This window comes from Penicillium subrubescens (assembly GCF_028828155.1).
Source record: "Penicillium subrubescens strain IBT 31985 chromosome Unknown utg000005l_segment0_segment0, whole genome shotgun sequence".
NCBI lineage: Eukaryota > Fungi > Ascomycota > Eurotiomycetes > Eurotiales > Aspergillaceae > Penicillium > Penicillium subrubescens.
The window spans coordinates 1892878-1917067 of record NW_026643155.1 but is presented as its reverse complement, the minus strand read 5'-3'; the positions used below and the strand labels follow the sequence as shown (position 1 = coordinate 1917067).

The following is a 24190-nucleotide window of genomic DNA, read 5'->3' as shown; positions in this document are numbered from 1 at the left end:
CGCCAGCTTTTTTTCGTTCGTCACATCGGCCCAGATGAACACCCGAAAGAAAGCGCAAGGGTGAAATATCATGATCCATTCAAGGACTGCAGGGACTCAGGGACAGTCTGAATGGGATGCTATTTTTAACACCCTTCCCCGGATCTTGCCCATTGGTCCAGTGACTAGCAGGGTCGTCAAGTAAAGTGGACGTGGTTGCTGGACGGATCGCACCAGGTCTCTTTGAGCAAGTTGACTGGGTCTTTGTTTGGTGCATTCTGAGGTCGGCGCTAGACCCTGTTACAGATGCTCCAGCCAGTTCCTGCACTAGAAGCATGTCCAGTTCGCGCTGAAGCCTGACCCTGGCTGCTTTGGGGTGGGACCCCGTTTCATCTGCACCGCTAGCGTTGAGCCGATTGGCGGACTGGAAACGCCTTCTGTGACGGGATGTCTTACCATTTGTCCATCCCAACCATTCTATGTATGCCTCTATGGTGTAGAGGCAGCAGGTGTTGCCGAATCAAGCTGCAAGCCACCAGGGGGAACAGGGTCTCCTTTGCGTGGTTTGTGGGCTGTGGATTGTTGTTTGTGGGTGGCGGTTGGAGAAGGTTGCAGTTTGATGGAAGAATCATGGGAAGAAAGTAGCCTCAAACATCTTAAAAGGCAGCAGCCTCCCCCAGGCACCTCATCTAGAAAGTTGGCTTCTCCATTGTTTCGTCTTTTCGTTGTGGTTTTTTCTTGTTTTCCATTTCTGGTCCTTTTATACTCCTCCTCTCTCTTTCCATACTCCACTTGGTTTCGAAAATCAACACACTCGCTCAGGAATTCCATTCCTCGTCCCACTCGCTATATCTTCAAGATTATCTTGATCTGGGATTCGATCACTCATTCTGATTGTTGCTGGTCTACAATCTGCCATAAAAATAGGCTTACTGTTCGCTTTCGGCCCTCTTTTGCCGATTCTTTTGCTTCGTCCAACTTCGTCTCTCGTTGACAATCCACCTCCAGCATGAAGGCCACTACTTCAATCGCCTTCCTGTCGCTCCTGGCCTCGGCCCAGGCTACTTATGGGGTATGATCTCGTATCTCTAACTGGGATATGCCGTGTTATTCTCATCATGCTAATATTTGCTTTGTGATGTCTAGTACTGGGGCTCTGACAAGTGCTACTCCAGTCCAGGCCGCGCCCCCAACAAGTGTAACGACCACCAGCAGAAGGGCTTCGACTGGTCGGGTCTTTCTACTGGTTCGTTCTCATCTTACGGTGGCTTCGATTTCTCCGGCTTCTCCTGCAGCAACAGCTTCGGCGGTGCCAGCCACTCCAAGCGTGGTGTATGTTATTCCCGCCTCCAACTATGAGATATCAAACGATGTCTCTCATTGATAGTCCGATATGCTAACTTGCGATATTGCAGGAGAAATGCATCACTGGTACTGCTTCCAAGAGCGGAAGCTCCTCCTCTTCCTCGGGCAGCAGCTCCCACAGCAGTGGCTCGTCCAGCTCCAGCCACTCCTCATCGCCTTCGTTCTCTTGCGGCTCTGGCTCTGACGAGAATGGCTTCTCTATCACTCACTTCCACATCTCCACCGATAAGGATACCGATATGAACATTGTCTACAGCATGCCCGATGGTTCTTCTTGCCGCAACACCGCTTCTTGCTCGTCTGCTGGAACTACCGTGACTAACGACCAGTGTGGTGGTGCTACTTCGGTCTCCTTCGAGCTGCCTGACCACAGTGACCACGATAGCTGCGACTTTGGCATCTACAGCGTTGGCTTTGACTGCACTCCCGGCACCACTTCGGCCCTGCCTACGCCCACTCCTGGCAGCAGCTCGTCCTCGGTTGCTTCGGTCCCTACCGCTTCCATCCCTACTGCTTCTAGCCCCGTCGGTTCTTCCGTGCCTGGTGTGCCTTCTCCCTCGATCCCTGCTGCTACTACTCCAGCTGCCGGTATCACTCCTGGTTCTAGCGCTCCTCCCAAATGGACTACTTCCACTGTGTACACTACCAGCGAGATCACGATTACCAGCTGTGCTCCTACTGTTACCAACTGCCCCGCTGATTCCACCACCGTGGTCACCTCGACCATTGCTATCTCGACCACTGTGTGCCCTGTGACTGAGACTACTCCCGCTGCGGGACAGTCTACTACTCCAGCTGGTCCTTCTCCTACTGAGACTGCCCCTACTGGATCTATCCCCACCGGGAGCGTCCCCGTCGGATCCTCCAGCCCTGCTGGCCCCAGTGGAAGCTCTCCCGTTACCGCTTCTGCTCCTGGCTCTAGCGCTCCTCCCAAGTGGACTACCTCCACTGTGTACACTACTAGCGAGATCACTATCACCAGCTGCGCTCCTACTGTTACCAACTGCCCCGCTGATTCCACTACCGTGGTCACCTCGACCATTGCTATCTCGACCACTGTGTGCCCTGTGACCGAGACTACTCCCGCTGCTGGCCAGTCTACTACTCCAGCTGGATCTTCTCCTACCGAGACTGCTCCCGGCGGATCTAGCTCTACCGAGTCTGTCCCTGCTGGATCTTCCTCGAGCCCTGCTGGTCCTAGCGGTAGCTCTCCCGTGACTAGCCCTGCTGGTCCCAGCGGCAGCTCGCCCGTTACCACTTCCGCTCCTGGCTCTAGCGCTCCTCCCAAGTGGACTACCTCCACTGTGTACACTACTAGCGAGATCACGATTACCAGCTGTGCACCTACTGTTACCAACTGCCCCGCTGATTCCACTACCGTGGTCACCTCGACTATTCCTATCTCGACCACTGTGTGCCCTGTGACCGAGACTACTCCCGCTGCGGGACAGTCTACTACTGCTACTGGATCTAGCCCGACTGAGACTGCTCCTGGTTCTGGCGAGTCTAGCCCTGCTCCCTCCAGCACTGTCCCTGCTAGCACCGTTCCCACCGGTGTTAGCGCTGGCTCTTCCACCGTGCCTTCTGAGGATACCACCACCTACATCACTACTTATGAGACTGTCACCACCTGCCCTGTGACCAGCACTGTCAGTTCTGGCTCGTCCTCAACCGTGATCACTACCAGCACCCTGTCTACCATCACTGTGACTTCCACTCACACCACCTGCACCAAGTGCACTGCTACCGCCACCGGCACTCTCCCTGGTTCTGGTTCTGGCACCACCCCCGTCGCTGATGCTACTGAGACCTCGCCTGTCTCCAGCCCTGTACCTACTTCGTCTTGCCCCAACGTTGTGCCTCAATGCATCAACACCTGGCTTAGCATTGTTCCCAAGTGTACCTCCAACAGTGATGCCAAGTGCTTCTGCCCTAACAAGGACTTCACCGACAAGGTCATCTCTTGTGTCCAGGCCTGGGGTGCCTCCAAGGAGGAGATCCAGAATGCTCTGTCCTACTTCACTGGTATTTGCGCTGCTTGGGTCCCCACTAACCCCGGTATCGTGACTGCCATCCCCTCCACCATCACCCTCGTGCCCACTGTTGTTCCTAGCGGTGCCAGCGGTGCCACTGCCAGCGCTGGTATTACCGCCCCGGCTATCACCTCTGCCCCCGCTGCTCCCTGCACTACCATCACCTACTCGACCTACACCGTTACTGTGCCCCAGGTCAGCTTCTACACCTCGACTGCCTCGGGCTCGGCTACGACTGTCGGTCTGGTCCCTGCCGGCCCCAGCGGTGCTTCTCCTGCCAACACCGGCAAGGTTCCCTCTCCGGTCGCCGCCTCATCCACCTTGGTCACCGCCGCTCAGAGCTCGACCCCCTACGTTAGCTCTAAGGCCACTGCCACCGCCACCACTTCGCCCATTGCCTTCAACTCGGCCTCGACCGTGTCGATGGCTTCCAGCCTCCTTCTGGGCTCTGTGGCCGCCTTCCTCGGCTTAATGCTCTGAACGTGCCATGCTCTACAATCTCTTTTTCAAAGTGATCTCTTTGCCGGGCATATTTCGCCCCATGTGACATTTCATACAAATTTTTTTTTTCTACATAAATGTTTCTGAAGTTCGATCTTTGTGTCTTACATATCAATGTGCCGTTCCGCACCCGAATTTTCCTTTCTGATTTTTTCTCAAGCCTTCACGACTTGGATGTTTTGTCGACGCTCGGATCGCTGGTGCTTGAGCCGGATACACGACATGGGCCGTGAATGGACTGGTTGATTTGAATGCCCACCACGAGGTAATTTGATTTTGTATTCTAATATTCACTCCCTAATTGCATACATTAGACCTCGTGAATTGTTTGAGTGAATAAGTTTTCATGTAGATCCACGTAAACTACCTTGACTAATAGTGTAGTGTCATAGTTATCCACCCATAGTTAACTCTTCAATCTCTATCATCTTAAACATTGAAACAGATTATACATAGTAAACAGTGCATTTGATCTCCACCAAGATTTCCTCTCTGGGCAAAGCCCTCACTTCCACAGTCGTTCGCGCCGGTGCAGTAGTACGATCCGGCCAAATACGATTCCACTCCTCATTCATGCCCTTATAGTCGTCTTTCATGTTGGTCACAAACACCGTTGCATCGATCACATCATGGATACTCGCTTTGCCCTCCGAAGCACCTTGAATGATGGCGTCGATATTGGATAGCACGGCAGCAGTCTGTTGTCGGATGTCGAGGGTAATTGTGCCGTCTTCTGAGGGCGTAGCTCCGACGAATGTCCCGTCACCGCGGCGGGATGAGGTTCCCGAGACGTAGATATATGAGCCCTTGCCATCGGGTGATGTTACTGTTCGAGCGTGGGGGTAATTGGCGAGTCCTTGGGCGTGGGTTGCCGGTCGGAAGTACGGTGTGCTTTGGGACATGATGATGGGTTGGAGATGCCTGGTGAGACAGTGTTTGATTGGAAAAGTGGTCAAATTGGACGATAAAAAGAATGGATACTAGTAATCTATTGCGAATAAATGATCTATCTTGTGCTTTATCTTGTGCAGCTCATGAGAGGTCTGCACCGGATCTATCCGACCGGCCCGATATCCGACCCGCGACGTCATCCGAGAACGAGCCAAGAGCTGCTTATCGAACATGGAGAGTTCGCAAATTCGTAAAAACATCCCGACTCTGGGCTCCTCCTTCACGGCCAATGCCGGATGCCTTCATGCCTCCGAATGCCGTCCCAAGCTCACGCACTAGCCAACAATTGACCCATACCAACCCGGCATCGATTCGCTCTCCGACTCGGCGCATCCGAGAGAGGTCCTTGGTCATTAGAATACTGGCCAGTCCATTCGGATTATCGTTTGCTAGTTCAACGGCCTCTTCCTCTGTACCAAATGTAGAAACTGTAACGACTGGTCCGAAGATCTCGTCGCGCATAATGCGACTATCGGTTCGCAGGTTGGCCAACACGGTCGGTGTGATCCAAAAGCCCTTCTGTGGCATTTCCGAAGGAATTTCTCCTGTAAGAAAGTTGGCGCCTTCCTCCTTGGCTTGCTTGAGATAGGATGATATCTTGGTATAGTGCTCCCGTGAGACAACAGGTCCAATTGTTTCTCCACAGCGGTAATTTTCCTGGACATAATCCACAAAGGCCGACAAAAACTTCTCGTAGATAGTGCGGTGAACGTAGATCCGAGAACCGCAGAGGCAAATCTGCCCACTATTTTCGAATGCAGCCTGTGCAGCTAGTGGAACAGCCTCTTCTAAGTTGACATCGTCGAATATCAATGTGGGATTCTTCCCACCGAGCTCCAGTGACAGATGCTTGCCAATATCAGCCACGGTATCCTGTCGGATGCGGATTCCTGTAGCCGTGCCGCCGGTGAAAGAGACACCTCGAACACGGGGAGATTTGACAAGAGCTGAGCCTGCACCGGGCCCATCTCCAAAGATAATGTTCATCACGCCAGGTGGGAGTTTGGCTTGTCGGAAGACCTCTCCAAGCACTAGGTTGGTCAGTTAGTAGTCCATCGGAAGAGCGTATTGTAATGAAGAAGGAGAACTCACAAAATGCAGTCATACTAGTGACTTCACTGGGCTTTGCTACTCCAGTACATCCGAATGCAATGCAAGGAGCAATCTTCCATGTCAAGAGATAAAGTGGCATGTTCCAAGGCGATATCAGGGCAAAAACACCCACCGGCGACCGATGCTCATAAGTCATCGTCGACACCGGCCCGTCAACATATCGAACAGCACCTTCTTCATGGAGAATGTAAGTTGCAAAGTATCTAGTAGAGCATCAGTATCCAGATCACTTCGATCAGCCTCGACTAAAGCTAGTCCACATACCGGAAATTTGATATCGCGCGGTCAACCTCCACACGAGCACGACTGAGCGTCTTCCCCTGATCAAGACTCTCCCAGACAGCAAATAGCTCTTTCTTCTCGTTCAGGATAGTAGCGATTCGAAGGAGGATTTCCGATCGCTCTTGTCGTGAAGTTCGCGACCATGTCGGGAACGCCCGTGAGGCGGCGTCCACGGCGCGATCAACGTCGGATAGCGCACTGCGAGGAATCTGGGCCAATAATTCACCGGTCCGAGGGTTGAAAGAATCGATACGGTCAGTGGGCTCGGCATACTCTGAATAATCGCCTTCGATGAAATTTTGGAGGCGGATTGGGGTGGTGAGACTAGCCAGGTAGGCGTCGGCTTGGTGCGCGGTGTCGAGTTTCCAAAGCGTGGAGATCGGATCCATTTTCAGATGAGGTTATGATGAGAAGTGCAGATTGTCTCCGGTTATTTCCCAGGTAATGTCGTTATTTGAGGTCTGGATAAGCTCTTGTTATAATGTATAAGTGTCGTTCCGACACTTGGAAGTCCTCATCCGCGCTCCGGATAGCCATCCGATTCGATCATTCCCTGTAAATTCGGGCCTACTAGCAACGAGATGGAGATTAGATACAACATGTCCTTTCAGTCATTTTATTCCAGTCAATATGCTATGTCAAGGAGCTTGATAAATTAAACCACATTTGTGATCACCATCAGATAACATTCAAAAGTGACTGACTAACTAGATGCACTAAATCTTAAAATTCTGATACATGTCCTCTAACCCAAGAAATTCGATCGCGTTACCAGCAAGCATGCGTGCTCGCGTCTTACTAGAGAATAACTCGCCCACCTTCTTATCACTACTCAACATCTCGCCTGGATTGGGCATTTCACCAAGCGGGAATGGATAGTCACTGCCCATGACAATTCTATCCGGCCCAATCTTCTTGCATATAAGTTGCAGTAGATCCGGATCGTGCACCAAGCTGTCAATCCAAATATTGTGCTGATGTGACTCGAGGTAGTTCTGGGGCGACACTCCCTCGGAACGATGTGCAACCAGATCTGGTCGGCAATTGTAGCCGTGTTGGATACGCCCGAGGAGAGGCAAGTATGCACCACCAGCGTGTGCAAAGCAGAAACGGAGTTTTGGGTGTCGAACTAGAACGCCTGATGAGAGGATGGCATGGATTGATAGTGCAGTCTCACTTGGCCTGATATAATTACCCTCGTTAGATATTGTCACATCCTTCTCATGAAAATTGCCGAGCCACTTACATTCCGATTAACCATGCAGACCAGTAATTCCCCCATCGGCTCTTATTCTCTCGTTCCAACTCATATCCTAGAGGATGCACAAAGATGGGCATATCCAGATTTTCGCAAGCTTCCCAAAAGAGATCGAACTTGGGATCATCCAGAGAGCAACTATTGATCTCGGTCCCAATCTCAACACCTTTTAACCCCAGATCAACCTTCGCTCGCCGAAGCTCAGCCACAGAGCTGGGAACATCTTGCAGCGGGACTGTGGCAAGTCCAACAAATCGTCGCGGGTTATCTTGGCAAACAGACGCAATATGGTCGTTCAGGTAACGGGCCAGCGCCGCAGCAGGTTCGATCGGCTTGTCGTATGAGAATAGGATAGGTACAGTACTGATGACCTGGACATCTACCCCCGTGGCATCCATATCCTTCATTCGCACGACAGGATCAAAGCAATTTGGCTCCACTGTTCGGAAGAATTTCTCGCCAACGTACATGTCGACTTTGCTCGATGCTGCGCCAGTCTGTCCAGAGGCGTCGCTGCCGGATAAACAGTGTGACCGAAGATTCATCCAATCCTCTCCATTCTCCTCTCGTGATCCGTATAATTTTGAGAAGTCGGGCAGGCTTGGCGGCATAATATGCGTGTGCATATCAATCCGCAGAGGCGCATTAGAGCTGGGAGGCTCGTTGGTGCCGGCCCATCGCTGCTGGCCGGAGTTGCAAGAACAACAGCTCGAGTTGATTGGCATTTTGTAAATATTGAAATACTCAAACACACTTGGCCTTCAAGACAAGATCGTAAGTTATATAAATCAGGGCAAACTGCCGCCTTCAAACTGGGTGGAGATGGCTTTCACCAATCGCGGTTCTATGACCCAGTAGCCACTCTGGGACGTGCTTTTTGAAATGATAACTGCGTCGGGTGCACCAATACATTCCATTCACTTCAGCCGGTTCCCCAGAGCACGATGTTGTAGTCTCGGATCTACCCGGTCAATCAATCGGATGCCGTTGCGGGTCGGCTACATCCATGCCAAGACCCTGTCTTACATGGGGTAACATTACCAGCATCAATCATGCGGAGAAGGCTGGAGTTCTGAATGCCATGCTGATTTAAGACCCTTTTATACCGGTTTCATATCTCTCTCGGTAATCTGGAGCATCACCACCATTCTTTGCCTTTGCTCTTGACAGAAAATCATCATGGAATCACAAGCAGCCACCATGTCTTCTATTCCAGACCCAATCGGCTTATCTTCTTGGCTTGCTTTAAACTCGGAGAGTTTGAAACCACCAGTGAATGCCATGTATTTGTACTCAGGGAAAGACTTTATTCTGATGGCTGTTGGAGGACCAAATACGAGGAATGACTACCACAGTGAGTTGTCATTAAATCTCCATTAAAGTGCGGACAGAGTAATGCTGACGCACTTTGAATGAAGTCAATGAGACAGAGGTAAACATTCCATTTGAAACCTGACTTGAATTAACATCTTCTGACTGTTTCGAATTTCAGGAGTGGTTCTACCAGATCAAAGGGGACATGTTACTGAAAGTCGTCGAAAATGACGATTTTCGTGACATTATAATTCACGAAGGCGAATCATTTCTCCTACCAGGTAAGCTATGATTTCCCGGGCATCACGCTTTGCCTTTACCCTTTGAGTATATTTCACTTATCATCGCCGATCTATCTTGTAGCAAACACGCCTCACTCCCCGAGAAGATCAAAGGACACGATAGGCCTAGTGATGGAACGAACTCGACCGCCGCAGATGATTGATCGTGTTCGGTGGTACTGCGGTAATACTGAGGCCCATGGTGGAGTCCCAACAATTATAAGGGAGGAGTCATTCTACTGTGAAGATATCGAAACACAACTCAAAGAGGTTATTGACAACTGGATGGAGGACGAGAATAGCCGGAGATGTGGAAGCTGTGGAGTAATCTCTCCTGCTCACTGATTTTGATGTTGCAACCACGTGGGACTTTCTTGTTTGAACGGTTGGTACATTGTATGCTACAATCATAGCCTATAGCTGGTGGAATAAGATTCTTGTCTTGTGACATGGAAACCGCTTGATGCAGGCAACAGGGTCAGTAAAACGTATTTAGATGCAAATAATCATGAAAATATCATTAACCATCAGGCTGAGAGAAAAATTGATCAATCGAATCCGTCAACATTGCGTCTCCGAAGAAGGAGGTAGAAACTTCCTCTGAGGCGATTTGTCGAGGGGAAACATCGGGAAGAAACAAGCCTCCAGTTGTGATCATGTGGTCCATTATGGGGCAATCAGATGAATCCCTTAATATCGGAAGCATCTCCAGGGTCGGAAGATCATTAGAAGATGAGAGACGCCGAGAGGGCAGTGGAGATAGCTTTCTTCGCTTGGAATGTTGTTGGGAAGGGTCGTCGAGTCGACTATGTTTAAACGAAGTCGCACCTTGTGAGCAATCGGTATCGAGTATATTGATTATTGAGTCATTCGAGAGCTCCCAGGGTGAATAATCAAGTCCCTGAAAATCAAGCGAACCTTCGGGGAAATGAATCGAATGTGTCCTGTTCGCACCTGGTGTATCACTTTCCTCGTTGTCTCTTGTACAAGCCCTCTGCCCAAAATTACCAAAGGTCTGGTAAAACAAATCGTGCTTGCTAAGCTCATTTTGAGTCAGACGCATGTCCTCTTCTGTCAAAAGTTGATACTTCTTGATCTCAGGCCACTGGATCTTCACCTCTCGAAGCATGTTCAAGCCGCTCTCGACATCCATCCAGGCCTTTCTGGTAAAGCTCGGGTTGCGTGCTAAGCGCATACAATGCAAAAGGACCTTTGCACTTGCAAAGATGGCTCGACTCTGCTGAATCACGAAGTGGCTTGCCGGAACATGGGCAATTACCTGCGGAGAGGCTTTGATGCAGTTAGATGCAGCCTCCGCGCAACGCAAAAATGCCTCGGGCTCGGCAATATTGAAGCGCTCAATAAATGTGCGATAAAGGAGGACAAGCCCAATGTGGTAAGATGAGACAGCAATTGCTTGCAATGCAAGACGTCCCACTTCTGAGTTAGGGGTCTCCAGTTTCGGCAGAACTTGCTTTGTATAGTATTTCTCCAGCTCAGCGTCGTGTCTTTTGACATAGGATCGAAGCGTATCCTTGAGCTTTATATTCTGGGATGATTCGGGTTTTCGAATCAACCTCACAGATCTGTAAATGCGGCCCATGGTAATGTGAAAGTCTGCGATAACCGAGAACCAGGGATTTGCATTTTGTGCAGCAGATGATGCGCTGTAGTTTTCCCCATCGCAAGAATCGATCTCGCTCTCCGCATCGTCAATTGCTAATGGCTTCAGAAGTGCCGTTGACAAGGAGCGATCCAAGATGTAAAGACACCACCAGAGGTTGGTATGCGCAAGACGTAGCTCATTTGCCTCGCCAGCAAGATTGACACTGTCCTTTAGGTCAAAGCCTTGATATAGGCGAATTGCATGTCCCGCAGTGACCCACGCGTCGTTCACTTTGCCTCGCTCAATAAGATAGAGGCTGAGAAGACCTTGTGCAGCGATAGTATTGATCGCTGCTGAAGGACTTGGCTGGTAGGATTTGCCTGTACTCAGCGAGATTGCATGCCGGTACAATAGCTCTGCAAGATCTATCCATTTGTACACTTCGAAGCCTGCCTCGGCGAAGACTTCGTGGTCTTTTGGTATCACTGAAGCAGCGACCGCCAAAATTGCGTAAAGAAGAATTGGAAAATCGTTGGCAGCAGTAAATGTCTTGCCTCCTTCTTGAACTGACCACAAATTATATTGTTGTCGGAATCTGCGTTGGGTAATGATTGGAAAGATAGGGTAGATGGACTGGTAAAAGAAGTCGATTAGGACTTGCATTAGTGACTCTTCAAGATGTGTTACATCAATCGATGCATTATCCGTATTGTAACCGTCAAAAGCCGAATCGTCATCGCTGCTACGTCTTATAGACAGAGGGATCGCTGTTGGTCGTTCTTGTCTCTGGACCGCCGTGTCTGTTGAGGGTCCTCGCAAGTGACCCACTCGCGAGTCGGAAGGCGCACTCTCGTCGGCTAAAGTGGCCACGGTAGTTGCCGATTCCCCTCCCTCGGCACAGGAATAGTGATTCAAGTCCTGGTGATCGTCCATACTAGTCACTGTGCTGGGCTTCAGTACAGAGGCCCCCTCTCTGGCCTCCAGCGCAACCGATTGCTGTCGGAGTCTTTGCTCCATGAGTGATAAACGGCTCTCAAGTTTCAACACATATCTAGAGCCAAAATTAGTCGTCTTTCCTGGTTTTGAGACATACAATCAGGATGACGGAGAGAAGCACTCACTGCGGATCCACCAATCTCCTATTGCCTTGTGGTTCAACATAGACACACTCTGCCTTGTTGCGTGTACAACATTGACAAGGTTGCTCCCCGTCGCATTTGACCTTCTTCTTTCGACATGCTTGGCACGCCCGCCAGACCCGCTGTCGCTCATACATAGTGCCGCAAAAGTCTCATGGTAGTAAATACCGATGAGTTGATGGAGATGGTGATAGAGATGGTAAGGGGTAGAGCCCAGGTCGGAGGGTCGGATAACAATCTACCCCCGCTCTGAAGCGGAAACCTTTCCGGGAACTGAGCCAGTCGAAGGAAAATGCGCTAACTTGATTAGGATTAAAGATAAGTTCAGCTGGCCAATTGGATACCTTTAATTGAGCCCCACTAGGTAAGGTTACCGATGCATCAGTACGAGCTAAACGTGAATAGATGAAGTACAGCCCGTGTAGCACGCAAGGCTGTGCGGGGAAAGCGTATATAGCAGCACTATGTAGTGAAAGCCTTCTCATCGCATTCCTTGCTTGAACACGAGAATTGGGCGACTGGCATACCATTCCAACCCCCGACGAGCCCGCCTTTGCAAAGCTTGTCTCCAATAGGTAAGCAAGTAACGAAGTCAACAATGACTGGCCAATCATCCTTTCTCAGCATGAAATTGGTCGGATTTATATCATTATGTACGAGCCTGAGCTTGTGGATATGTCCAATGCCAGCTTCAACAGCCTCCATGCATTTTTTGCGATCAAGTTTGGCCATGAATGTATCCTCGATACGATCCAGCAAAGTACATTCGTATTTCACCAGAGCGAGCCTGGTAATCCGACCATCGTCAACGACGCATCCAAGGCATTCTGCAATGGAATGATGAGGGTTAGGCTTGAAGCGCTCGTAGATTTCAGCCTCATGGAGTGGTTGCTGGTGTTTGGATAATGGATAGGGTTGTAGAGTATGCAGAAGTTTACGTGGATGCAGCTCAAAAAATCGGGATTGCAGCAAAATTTGAAGATGATTAGGTCCCGTTGTTTGGAGAGACTTGGAACAGGATGCCCTTCCCTCAAGGATTTCAAGCGCTTCAAATACTTGGAGCATCTTTGAAACTGGCCCTCAGAGCCACATTTTTGGCCTGAGTCACCCGACTAGATAGTTTTGTCTTTGTACATGGTACAAGCCTGTGGCTATATTGATCTGCATCAAAAAGCTGCAGCAAGAGACAATCACTCAGCTAGCCCCGCTTTCTCGCTACAATCCCCTTCCTGATTAGGAGAAATGCATCTCTGGATGGCTGTGCCCTTGCCTGCAACATCACATCAACAGTCTAAACGATGTAATTACTGAAGCCGTAGCATCTGGGGCCAGGAACTATGAGCTATTTTTTATCCACTACCTGCTGTTTTCCTTGGCAGGCTATACGAGCAAAAAGTAGACGACGTCACTAAAATCCTCCTTCACAGCCTTCGAACGGATAGTCATAATTCATCCTTGCCATTGCTGACATCAGCTTCATCCTCTTGTCCCTCCGGCCTGTCTGGCGAGTACTGCTGCAGGCCGGCAGCAGTAGCTTTGAGATGCGTAAAGTCGGGAGCATCCTCACCTAGCCCCCATGCGAAAACACCACCAAGCTGTTTCTCATCCACTATTTCTGGGAACTTCTTCAGGATGGCTTCTGGTGTATCCCAGGACCAGAAAATGTTTTCTTCCGAGTCCCAGAAGTAATACCCACCTCCAATTGTATCGTATACACCGCTTGACTTTGCTCTCTCAAAGGATGCAGCTAACTCTGAGGGGACCTGGTCATGCCATGAGAATCCCCCTGCTTGTCCAAGGTCCACCCCCGTGGATGGATCTTCCATTAATGCAGTTGGACATCCGATAGGATGTTCTGCGCACTCGTCAGCATGGCTGGCATCCGTCTTGAACCACTTTACGTAGTATGCAAATCCAAGGTTTAGCTTCTCAGCGGGCGCGCCACTTTCTAAGTATGCGTTGATGCTTTCAATAGATAGCTGCAAGCCTGTATGATGCTTGGTGATGGTGTCTCGTCGATTCATCAGGTCATATGTCATAACGTTGAAAAAGTCAATCGATGCGATGATTTTTGGGACGGTTTCCTTCGTAAAAGCGACCATGTCTCGTCGGAGGCCTGGGACAGCGGCTGTGATGAGCTTCTCAAGGCCTATTGCCTTTCGGATCTCTTCGAGAAGCTTTGGGTATGCCTCCACCTCCCAGGCCTTTTCTGAATTGGGGATTTGTTTATAATCCTCTCCATTGCCCCTGCGGCTGGTCAGAATGAAAACCGCGAAAGCGCAGAAAGTAATTGAGAGAAAGAAAACCGATTAAGCAAAAAAAATGATGGACACACCCTGGATACTCCCAGTCAATATCAACGCCTGGGTTTGTTAGCAGTTGACCATGGAATCTAGCAAGGATGGTTTACCATCTGCGCCAGTATCCTCAACCATCCTTTTGATGTTGTGCGCAAACAACTTTCGGCTCTCATTGGTCAAGGCCGCCTCAGAGAACCCTTGCGTGTCGCCCCATCCACCAATGGCGACAAGGATTGATGTTCCGACCGAGAACTTTGGTCGGACTGCATCGACAGTAGTAAACAAAGGCCAGCTTGAGGTGTTGTCCTTGGTATTGAAGATAGATGATCGCATGAATGCTAGAGCCACGTGCGTCACATCTGATACAAGAGATAACTCAGGGACTACATCGTGTTGTCTAGCAATTTCAAGGATCCCTTTAGTTCATGTGTCGAACACTAGCTTTAATGTAGGCAAACTTACCCAGTGAGGTACATAACACATTTGATGCCGTGTATCTGTGGGAACAGGGCCATCAATGACAATATGACACCGTAGACTAACATCTCGGGCATATCTCAGCCAAAATTGTTCATGTAGAAAAGAGCAAGCACAAAAGTCGTTGAGGATATAGACGGCGAGGAAGCTGCGACGCGACGTGAAGTGGTGCCAAGACTCAGTAACTGCAGTAGCCATTCGTGATCACGTGATTAAACATCCCAAGCACAAAAACTGGCCAATCATCTACTCGGAATACAAATTCACTGCCGCCAGCCTTCCCAGCCCAGTCTCGCAAACTACAAACTGCGATGAAACAGTTTTCCACGAGAAAGTACTTTTACGCTGTTCTCGAGCGGGGAGGACTAATATCGCAAGAGGCTCTCGGCCCACCAATTTCTCTCGAAATGCGGCCTCAACTAATATTTTAAATCAATTATCGCAAAATATCGTCTCAACCGTAATGACAGCTAGCAAAGCCTCGCCGGAGACGAAGGTGACTTTAACCTTCGACCAGCCGCCGGACGAAGGTGCCAATGGGGACATGTCCTTAACATTCCAGAAGACCTCAAGACTATCGACGATAACAGTTTTTCCATCAAGGTTTCGAAGATGCCGGGAAGCCAGAACGATGAAACGGGGTATCTCTGGCGACAAGTTCAATAAAGTTGTAGTCGGAGAGTTTGACTCGCCAGGATCTGAAGATTGAGAACAAGGTTTAGATCCTTACTGATAGAGAGACAGGGAGCGATTTTTCTGTAAGCGATTTCTATGCAGGTTTTGTTTGTGATAGAGAGGAACGCTTCATGATATGACGCAGAAACAGTCGACTACCGTTCTTTGGTCAATATATTTGCAGATTGACCCGAGAGTACTCCGTACATGGATTCTGAAGTGAACAGAGCCTTGCCAAAGACACTAGATATACGGTATGTTGTCAGTTCCCAAAAAAACATCACAACCAGTCCAACTTTGAGTACCTTGCAAAGTCCCGTCAAGTCCAAATCACCGGGTAAAAAGGGGTCAAGTAATATGAGAGAATATTTCTTCTGGAATTCATCACCCAAATACTCCACTAACGCCCAAGCCCATATCAAAAGCCTCAACGAAGATCCTTCCCACAAAAAAACGGCTCTATTTATGATCGCCATGATCCGCAAAAAGAAAACAAATTAGTGGATACTAATGAACAGATGGTCAGTGTGGTATTTCGTGCTGAACAGATCGACAGAAGCAATAGTTCGGGATGATCAGCCCCACTGTTCATAGAATGGAGAGAATCCTTCGATGACTGGGGTATCGGGCAGATTCTTTTATTCCCCAATTGGAACATTATGCAGATGTATAAAGCAAAAACGCTTCGACTGCATGGTAACTATTGAAAGGTGATCTGCAGGTAGGGGATTTTGCGCTTGGTACATTGGTAGATATCGATGACAGGGCTATCTTTGTAGTATATGGATGAATTGGGCTTGAAAGGGGTTATCTCGCTCGACCTTCATTATCGCAAGCTTCATTCAAGGTATCAAAGATTAAGTTCAATACTGTCAATGGAATGGTCATGCACGCAAAGATATACCATCTAGGGGAGGGCTCCGAGGGTAATATACAGCTAGCGTGTTGCAGTAGAGTCCAATGATTGAAAGGCAATATTCACCGAGAAGCCGAGCCCCCAGTTTCTACAGGAGATAAGGATCTGACAGGATGCAGGCCGCAGTGAATTTTCTTACAAGGGGGGTAGAGTGACCAGGGATATTTTCTGAAGTCTATCGCGGCATCCAAGAATCTACGATCATGCTTTCCATGTACCTTGATAGTCCCTCGATAGCTCCCTCCTCGGTGACTACTCTGGACTACACACACATGCCAACTCATCACGGCCAACCCCGAAACAAGCAAAATACCGACTCCATAGACTCGGCGACCAGCCACGATTGCGACGCTTTTTTGCCCCCCACGATACCATCAACGCCACGCGGAGCATTCTAGAGTCAGTCAGATATCTCTAGAACGTTTTGATAATTTGAATAGAACGCCATGTATGGCCCAGAGGCGCAAGAACCCGGGGATAACCCAAAGCCGGTGGGGGGGGCGGGTTGTTCAGCCGATTAGGCGGATAAACCGGGGAGGGCCAGAGAGTAGACTCGGGATTCAAAAGGGCCCGCGGTTGAATAGATCCGGGTGTAATGAGCGATTTTGATTGTATATACATACTGGACTAAGTTAGTGTGGTTATCAAAGAGCTAACAATGGCTTTATCTGAGTCTTTGCTGTCTGGTTTGTGGCGTCGTCAGCGCCGGTCTGAAAGAGCTGCTAAACACGGAGTATGACCGGGCGAACAACAATGCTCCCTACAGGAGGAGAGAGAGTACCATGGACTATGTACACTCCATGGGTATGATGATCATGATCACCGGCAGTCCTGCATCCTGCATGCACTGAGTGATTTCTTGGATTTATCCGTGGAGCATCATCCTTCGATCCCAAGCATTTGAATGGCGTTCAATTATCGGAATTCCCTCCTTGCAAGAAGCGTGACTAGGGCCTGTCAGAAAGGTCAGAAAGAAAAAAAGAAAGCAGGGCTGTCATGCGGAGATCAATCCGCTTATCTCGGCTGTCCGTTAACAATATGTTTACCATATTTACTGCTGTAGAATAGGGTTCTCCTAGTGGCTGAGTAGAACCAACCAAGATGCACTGATAAGCTGGTGAGTTACGATAGGCCAGGGACCCCAACCGGGTCATCACTTCATCCACCTCCCACACGATCCATCATCTCTTGGCTTTCGCCGCATTCCGAATTTCCCAGGGGAGGAAGAAGGAATAGTACGATATTAATATTGAATAATAATGGACAAGGGTTATACTTGATACTACTAGTTTCATGTTTGCTACTGCTACTGCAACTGCTACTGTGTACTTTTGCGTCATGCACAGGACAATGGACATTGGACCTAGAACCTAATCAACCTTCAACATTGGACCACAAGTGCTGACATCAATATAACTAGTTAAATTAGTTAGTGAGTTTCAGTAGTAATATCACAATATCATGATTTTCCCAAACTATCGACTGGCAACCGGAGCTCCCCTTGCGAAGGTCGAGATAAGCATCCATCCTCGGCCAGTAGGCGTTCAGTGCCCCTCCGAAGGACCACTCCAGAACAAAGTTGACCGTTGGACGGCACCTAATCAACTTGAAATAAGTACAAACCTACTACGCAATGTCATTCTTGTGATTATCCATTGTTGTACACTGTGGATTCGGGTTTATAGGAACCCCAGTCGCTCGTTCTCTCGGCGTGGAACAATCCCCCGATCTATACTCCCTATCCATACACTCCGCACTTCTTTCATCCTTCTACTATTCAACCTGATTAAACCCTCATCGTTCATCCTTCTACTTTCTACTCTTTTCTCCATGAACAATGCTTCAGCCACAATGGCCCACCCCCACCCCCAAGAATACACCTCCGTCTGGTGGCCCGAGGACCGAATCAAAGCGACTCTCAACACCAAATATGTCTTAAGCCGCCTCCGACCCGAGAACGTCCCGCGCCTATTCGACCTCCCACGCTGGGGCGAGGGTTTAACCAGCGAGACATACATGGAATGGATCCTGCTCAAAGCAGGCCGTCTCTTCTTGATCCTCGATACAATTGGAATCCCCGATCGCATCTTTGCGCTCGTCGACGAATCGTGCGATGACGATGATCTCCCGATCGCCGAACAGAACGTGGATCGACTGGGTCTGTCGCCTGCGGGGAACGATATCGCCCTCGATACTAAGTTCTTTCATACGCAATGGCGGTATCTTGTGAGAGGAATTGGTGAGGGGGAGCATGTTACGTACACGCAGAATGAAGGTGTGCCCGTGGAAGTTGTCCGCACTACCACGAGTAGTGACGTCCAGGGTCGGGATGACACCGCCGATAAGGTAGTTCTGGCTGGCGCGGTATGTCGCGTCTACTTGCGCACGCAGATCCAAGTTGGCGGTGCGCCGCATTTCTTTTCGACGGCGGAGGTGCTGGAGGAGATTCGGGGTTTGCGCGAATTGGCGCATCAACATGTTATCTCCATCCATGCTTCGTATTTCGTCGACGATACCGTCTGCGCCCTCTTCACCGGCGCCGAGACCGACCGCACTCTACATAGCTTTCTGACAGATGAACCGCCGACGTTCAAACGGCAGTCGAAAGAATTTCGTCGCCAGACTCTGATCACTTGGCCGCATTGTCTCGCATCAGCTGTGGCATGGCTGCATGCCCGTGGCCATGCCCACGCAGCTATCAGACCATCCAACATCCTCGTCGACCCCAATTTCCACATCTACCTGGGCCAATTCCAAGCTCTAGACTCGCTCCTCGCACCACCCCGAGTCAACGACCTAGAAGCATACCAATACTCCGCCCCAGAACGCTGGGTTCGCACCGCAGCACCAACCATCCAACCCACCATCCCAAGCAAAACCCTCCTCCCATCCGGCGGCCGCACAGGCCGACGCAAGAAACCCCCCGTCTAGCCCTATCAACTCTGGACGAAAGCCGCTCCGCATCCCCAGACCTCCCACGTCCAGACTCAGCCGCCTCAAAAGGGACAGTAATCCGTATCGGCCTACCAGGCTCACCATCACGCTTCTCCTTCGTATTCTCCTCATCATCCTCATCTTCCTCCGCGGCATCGACCTCCGGAAACACAGATAGCACCAGAAGTCCAACACTCAAACACCACCGCAGCGCAATCTGGAGTAGACCCAAAGCGCTCCTTTCCACACCATCAATCACATCCTCCAATTCCTCTACAACATCGTCCTCAGCAGCATCAACAACATCCCTCGTCTCTTCGCCCCCAACTCGCCCCTCACCATCCACAACCACCAACATCACCCCCCAGCAACAATCATCAGACCCCTCCAAACCCTCCCTTCACACATGGCACTCCACCCAAACAAACGCCACCCACGCAGACCTCTTCTCCCTCGCCGCAGTAACCCTCGACATCCTAACACACCTCTGCAAACGCTCCCTCTCCTCATTCGCATCGCACCGCTCCGCGCGAAACCGCTCCGCCGGGCGAGGCGGCGGCATGGCAGACGCATCCTTCCACCTCGCCCGGAACGCAGTCCAGGTCCAATCCTGGATCGCACTGTTAGAAGGCGACGCGTTAAAACGCTGTCGACGTGATCGTGGCAGTGATCGCGCTTATCACGCCGTACCGCGGATGTTGATCGTTTTGCGGGCGATGTTGGCCGCAGAGCCGGAGAAGAGACCGCCTGCGAAGAGGGTGAAGAAGTGCTTTGCCTCGGCGATCAAAGAAGTCTCGAGGAAGGGTGGGGAGGGGGTGGTGTTGCATTGTGCGGATGTGGATAGGGAGGAGAAGAAGAGGAGAAGGAAGGAGGCGGAGTTAGCGCTGCAGAGGGAGAGGAAGATGAAGGAGGAGAAAGAGAAGGCGAAGAAGGCGGCTAAGGCGGACTTGATCAAGGATGAGGAACCTTTCTTAGATTCCACGTCTGTGTCTGAATTCGACTTTGGATTCACTGATGGTGGAAGTGATAGCGAAATCGATGAGGACCAGGAAGACCAGGCGGATGTGGTTGATCGGTCGATCTTGGAGGAAGAGGAGGTGCCCATCCAGGTCGACCGGGTGTCCCCTCAGCTGTCATTGCCTGCTCTCGATGTGCATATTAGTGGGATGGAAGGTTTGACTTTCCGTCATGTTTGATAGGACCAGCTTTCCTGGAGTGATTCTGGTTGTTTAGGGTTTGACAAAGGGGGCCTCCTCCTGGCACTGAGTGTTAAGGGTGTTCGATTGGCGCATTGTATTTTTATACCTTATTGGGACGGATTGTATCGATCAACGACTGGACGATATGTATACCTACTTTCTTACCTTATTTACCACAGATCCTGTTCATTAAACCACTTTCGTTTGTGTATGTTGTGGGTTTCAACCCTAGTACTCGAAGTGAATTGCAGGCCTGGTATTAGCTTAAACAGTGTGCACTTCTCATAGCAAGCTGGAAAGTCATTATGAATGTATTTGAATTGTTCGAGACACTTGTTGTACCGTGTAACTCTCACAGAAACCCCTGTCTATCCTGTAGTTTCAAGAACGCGTATTGATACAATTGTAGAATCACATCTCTGCCATCAAAAAGGGCACATTGTGCGATATCAACTCACTTCCTTTACAGCCACAAGGCAAGGGCTCCCACGCCAGCGGAGAGCACCATAGAAATCGTCAGCAGGTGAGCAGGGGCTGAGGAGCCGTGGACTCCAGCTGCACTAGCGGCGTTCTTGGTAGAGCTTGAAGTAGCACCACCACCACCAGAAGCAGTCGAGCCCTTGCCAGAGGCAGTGGAAGCACCCTTGGACGATTCCTCCTTGTAGGTCTGTCCCAGGGTGGGTAGAGGGGAGCTGGGGTCAACTTCCCAGGCGCCAGAGGTGTAAGCAGGACACTCAACAGCCGAAATGCTGCCCGTTTCCTTCTTGTAGATGGAGAGAACAACTCCAGTCGGGTTCAGCGTCGCCCAGTGGGACTTGAGGTTGGCGAAGTCAGGCGACACCGGAGTTGGTGTGCCCTGGCGGGTGAAGCCATCTTCGACGATGGTGTTGGTGGCAGCGCTGACCGAGGGGCCGTAGTTAATCAGGCCGTAATCGTTGGTCTCCTCGATCCACTCGTAGATGATAGCGCCAGACCAAGTGCCGGACATCTTCGAGCCAAAGATGGAGTCCTGGTCGTCAAAGGTACGAGGTGCGGGAGTGTTGCAGCCGGTCTCGGAGAAGAAGATGGGAATGGGGTAGTCGGTGGCATTCTTCTGCAGCATGTTGTATCCCGAGACCTCGTAGCTAGACTGGCCGCACCACTCGTAGGCATTCAGCGAGTAAAAGTCCAGACGCTCCGATTCGTTCTTGGAGCACGCGAGGTAGTTCTGAAGCATAGGGCGCAGGTCGGCGATATCTGCAGCGGAGTAACCGACGGGAATCTCACGGTAACCCTTCTGATTACGGTAGGCCTTGATGTCGCGGGCAGCAGCCAGAACGTATGGGGCAGCGTGGGAGCCATTCGCCGTGGTCAGGACTTCATTGCCGACAAAGACACCGGCGGTGTTGTCAAACTGCTGGAACTCATCCAGGACTTCCTTGAAGCGGTCCAATTGGGTCTCGTTCCAGTGAGGGGAGGTCTATATGCAATAGTCCATGATTAGTGCCAACTCGTTTTTCACCAATAACTCAAAATCTTATCGCCCTTACCTGCTCAATCTGGGTTGTGAAGGTATCGAGATCGACGAACAGGTAGATACCAGCGTCAGCAAAGGCCGTCATGCAGCCCTTGTGGTCGGCATTGGGATCCACGTGGTAGACTCGGATGGCGTTGGCGCCCAGCTCGGACATGCGTACGATATCGCGCTTGCACTGGGCAGTGTCGATAAGGGGATCGTTGGGAGTCAACTGATAGGCGATACCTGGGACTCTAGTTAGCAACACGGATTCCTCGGGGCAATTCGATACGAGAGTTTCCCAGACGTACCCTTGAGGTAGTACTGTGTGCCATTCTCATAGAAAAACTTGGATCCGACCGCGGAAATGGTGGGAACCGCGCCCACCGTCGCAGCCTGGAGGCCGGCCAGCAGCAACGGGACTGCGGAGAGCGCAAGAGAAGACAGCATTGTCACTTCTCAATTGATAAGATGTGTCGGGAATGGATGGATGGGTATCTTTATAGATCGTGATGGTCGTGGAAAATCTGCGTGGATGATTGCAAATGCAAAAGGGGAACGAATGAAGTGCTGCGCTGGACAACGAGGGAGTCGCGGGCAGTCGCTGGTCGCGTTTGCAAGAAAAGGAAAGAACCACCTAGGGAGGCTCGAGAGCAGATGCAAGCAAAGCAAGAAAAAGAGTGGGAAAAACAGCAATCGCGACAGAAGTTGGCAGGAGCCGAGCGAATACTTGGATCTGAGACCTTGGCAATCCGGTGTTCGCAAGATTACAGTGGCAGCCACTACCCAACTAGCGTGCCAACGGCCTTCATTCCGGGTCCAGTCCGCGACATGCCAGGGGATCAGCAAAGGGACAGGATGCTTTTTCCGGGTAAAGGGCCGACATATCGAAAAGATTGGTGATTGAGAGGATCAATTGGCATATAAGATCAATGGTAATGAGAGTCAATCGCATACAGCAACTCAAGCGCATAGACTTCTGCCATTGACGCCCGTTTGAAACCGTTTGGATTGTTTCCGAAGCTGGTGGGGAACGGGAATCTCCGAATGCTTGTGCCTGAATCTGACCGCCAAGATTATCCACATTGATTAATGGTTGGGAATTGCATGTAGTTCTGCCCCTTCTATTCCTCACCGCTATCGTCTGGTATCTGAGGCTATGGTACCACCACGACTCCATATGTTCAGTCGTTTCAACCCATTCTCTCCTTGCCTCCCGCTGCTACCACTAAGTAAGATCTTGCTAGTAATCTACAGTCAGAATACACATTCTGTTTCAAACTTTTCCTTGCCTTAGTCGCAATACCCTTCCCTAGACATCCCACCGAACTACAGATCAAGACAGTCAAGGTAATCAGCACTGTGGTCTCCCCGCAGCTCGCGTCAAGCCATCACCTACAAGAAACAGGCGACCCGTTTGAAAATACCAAACTCAATGCAGTCTTTCCTGACGTCTTGTCAACTTCACATGCAATCCAGCTCGTGGAACTCGCGAGCGCAAAACTATTGAAACCCCGCCTTGCTCGGGACTGTGACGTTTCAGTCACGAACCGGGTAGACGTGAAACATATACGCCCATCGGTAGTAGGGACAAAGCTCATCACTTAAGTGACTTATTTTGGATTGGAGCTAGGAACTCTCTTGCCAAGGTCCAAGGTGTGGTTTCCGGGGCTGATGGTGCTAGGCTGTGTATTGCCATGGTAGATGTATGGATTTCCATTGTGTGCAAAGTTGATGTCGAGGCCGCAGCTATCTTGAATTTTGGAAACCCCCTGGACGTGAGAGCCTTGACACAAGCAAATAGTGCCTGGGATATCGCTCTTGCTAATGATCGTTCTGATTTAATGCACGCGAACAAAGATGCACCGCGTATTCGATTAGCAAGTGATCGCAGCAAGGGAGGGAGACATGATTTTCTTTCAGGATTTGAGCATTGCATACAACATGGATCAGACGGTCTGGCCATATTGTGGCTCACAAAGGGTCGAGATGTGCTCGAGATCGAGGGTTTATCGAGTGGCGTACAGTTAGCAGCAAAACATCGTGGCCTCTTGTTGTCAAGTTACTGCTGGATAACAGGGCAGACGTCAATTACCGAGCGAAGTCATCGAGTAAGACGGCACTGCACGAAGCGGTTCACAGGGCAAGCTTCGACATCGTTCAATTATTGTTAGGTCGAGGAGCGTCCCCGAACCTAAGGTATTCATCAAACCATGATTTACCACTGCATACTGCGGCAGGGATGGGCAACACAGATATATACGCTGCACCGCTAAAAGCTAGGGCAGACGCCGATAGCCTGAATGAGTATTCCTGGACTCCGCTCCTGCTCGCTATTCATAGCAGCACAAGTGCAGATAGAGTGCAACTCC

The 24190-nt window shown here is 50.3% G+C and overlaps 9 protein-coding genes across 9 annotated transcripts; 3 read left to right on the top strand and 6 right to left on the bottom strand.

Moving 5' to 3' along the window:
- Positions 1-988: 988 nt before the first annotated feature.
- N7473_007213 (extracellular serine-threonine rich protein) lies at positions 989-3857 on the top strand (the record flags this gene model as incomplete). Its single annotated transcript, XM_057153153.1, has 3 exons — positions 989-1051; positions 1126-1311; positions 1395-3857. 3 exons carry the CDS (start codon positions 989-991, stop codon positions 3855-3857), a joined length of 2712 nt encoding a protein of 903 aa, XP_057007491.1.
- A 467-nt stretch (positions 3858-4324) lies between these two features.
- Positions 4325-4780, bottom strand: N7473_007212 (RidA family protein; the record flags this gene model as incomplete). The annotated part of the gene is made up of 1 exon (XM_057153152.1): positions 4325-4780. The coding sequence occupies one exon, from the start codon at positions 4778-4780 to the stop codon at positions 4325-4327; it is 456 nt and encodes a 151-aa protein (XP_057007490.1).
- Positions 4781-4991: 211 nt separating this feature from the next.
- Positions 4992-6613, bottom strand: N7473_007211 (aldehyde dehydrogenase; the record flags this gene model as incomplete). The annotated part of the gene is made up of 3 exons (XM_057153151.1): positions 4992-5860; positions 5922-6145; positions 6207-6613. 3 exons carry the CDS (start codon positions 6611-6613, stop codon positions 4992-4994), a joined length of 1500 nt encoding a protein of 499 aa, XP_057007489.1.
- A 327-nt stretch (positions 6614-6940) lies between these two features.
- N7473_007210 (amidohydrolase family protein) lies at positions 6941-8207 on the bottom strand (the record flags this gene model as incomplete). The annotated part of the gene is made up of 2 exons (XM_057153150.1): positions 6941-7406; positions 7471-8207. 2 exons carry the CDS (start codon positions 8205-8207, stop codon positions 6941-6943), a joined length of 1203 nt encoding a protein of 400 aa, XP_057007488.1.
- A 454-nt stretch (positions 8208-8661) lies between these two features.
- On the top strand, positions 8662-9422 carry N7473_007209 (3-hydroxyanthranilate 3,4-dioxygenase; the record flags this gene model as incomplete). The annotated part of the gene is made up of 3 exons (XM_057153149.1): positions 8662-8836; positions 8901-8914; positions 9057-9422. 3 exons carry the CDS (start codon positions 8662-8664, stop codon positions 9420-9422), a joined length of 555 nt encoding a protein of 184 aa, XP_057007487.1.
- Positions 9423-9597: 175 nt separating this feature from the next.
- On the bottom strand, positions 9598-11959 carry N7473_007208 (uncharacterized protein; the record flags this gene model as incomplete). Its single annotated transcript, XM_057153148.1, has 2 exons — positions 9598-11734; positions 11805-11959. The coding sequence occupies 2 exons, from the start codon at positions 11957-11959 to the stop codon at positions 9598-9600; spliced, it is 2292 nt and encodes a 763-aa protein (XP_057007486.1).
- Positions 11960-13148: 1189 nt separating this feature from the next.
- On the bottom strand, positions 13149-14746 carry N7473_007207 (glycoside hydrolase family 18 protein). Its single transcript, XM_057153147.1, has 4 exons — positions 14585-14746; positions 14233-14519; positions 14158-14185; positions 13149-14069 (listed from the first exon to the last, which is right to left on the bottom strand). Exons 1-4 carry the CDS (start codon positions 14674-14676, stop codon positions 13265-13267), a joined length of 1212 nt encoding a protein of 403 aa, XP_057007485.1. The 5' UTR covers positions 14677-14746; the 3' UTR covers positions 13149-13264.
- A 3295-nt stretch (positions 14747-18041) lies between these two features.
- Positions 18042-20320, top strand: N7473_007206 (protein kinase domain-containing protein; the record flags this gene model as incomplete). Its single annotated transcript, XM_057153146.1, has 2 exons — positions 18042-19022; positions 19064-20320. 2 exons carry the CDS (start codon positions 18042-18044, stop codon positions 20318-20320), a joined length of 2238 nt encoding a protein of 745 aa, XP_057007484.1.
- Positions 20321-20786: 466 nt separating this feature from the next.
- On the bottom strand, positions 20787-22268 carry gel6 (putative 1,3-beta-glucanosyltransferase; the record flags this gene model as incomplete). The annotated part of the gene is made up of 3 exons (XM_057153145.1): positions 20787-21782; positions 21853-22064; positions 22130-22268. 3 exons carry the CDS (start codon positions 22266-22268, stop codon positions 20787-20789), a joined length of 1347 nt encoding a protein of 448 aa, XP_057007483.1.
- Between the last annotated feature and the right edge of the window lie 1922 nt (positions 22269-24190).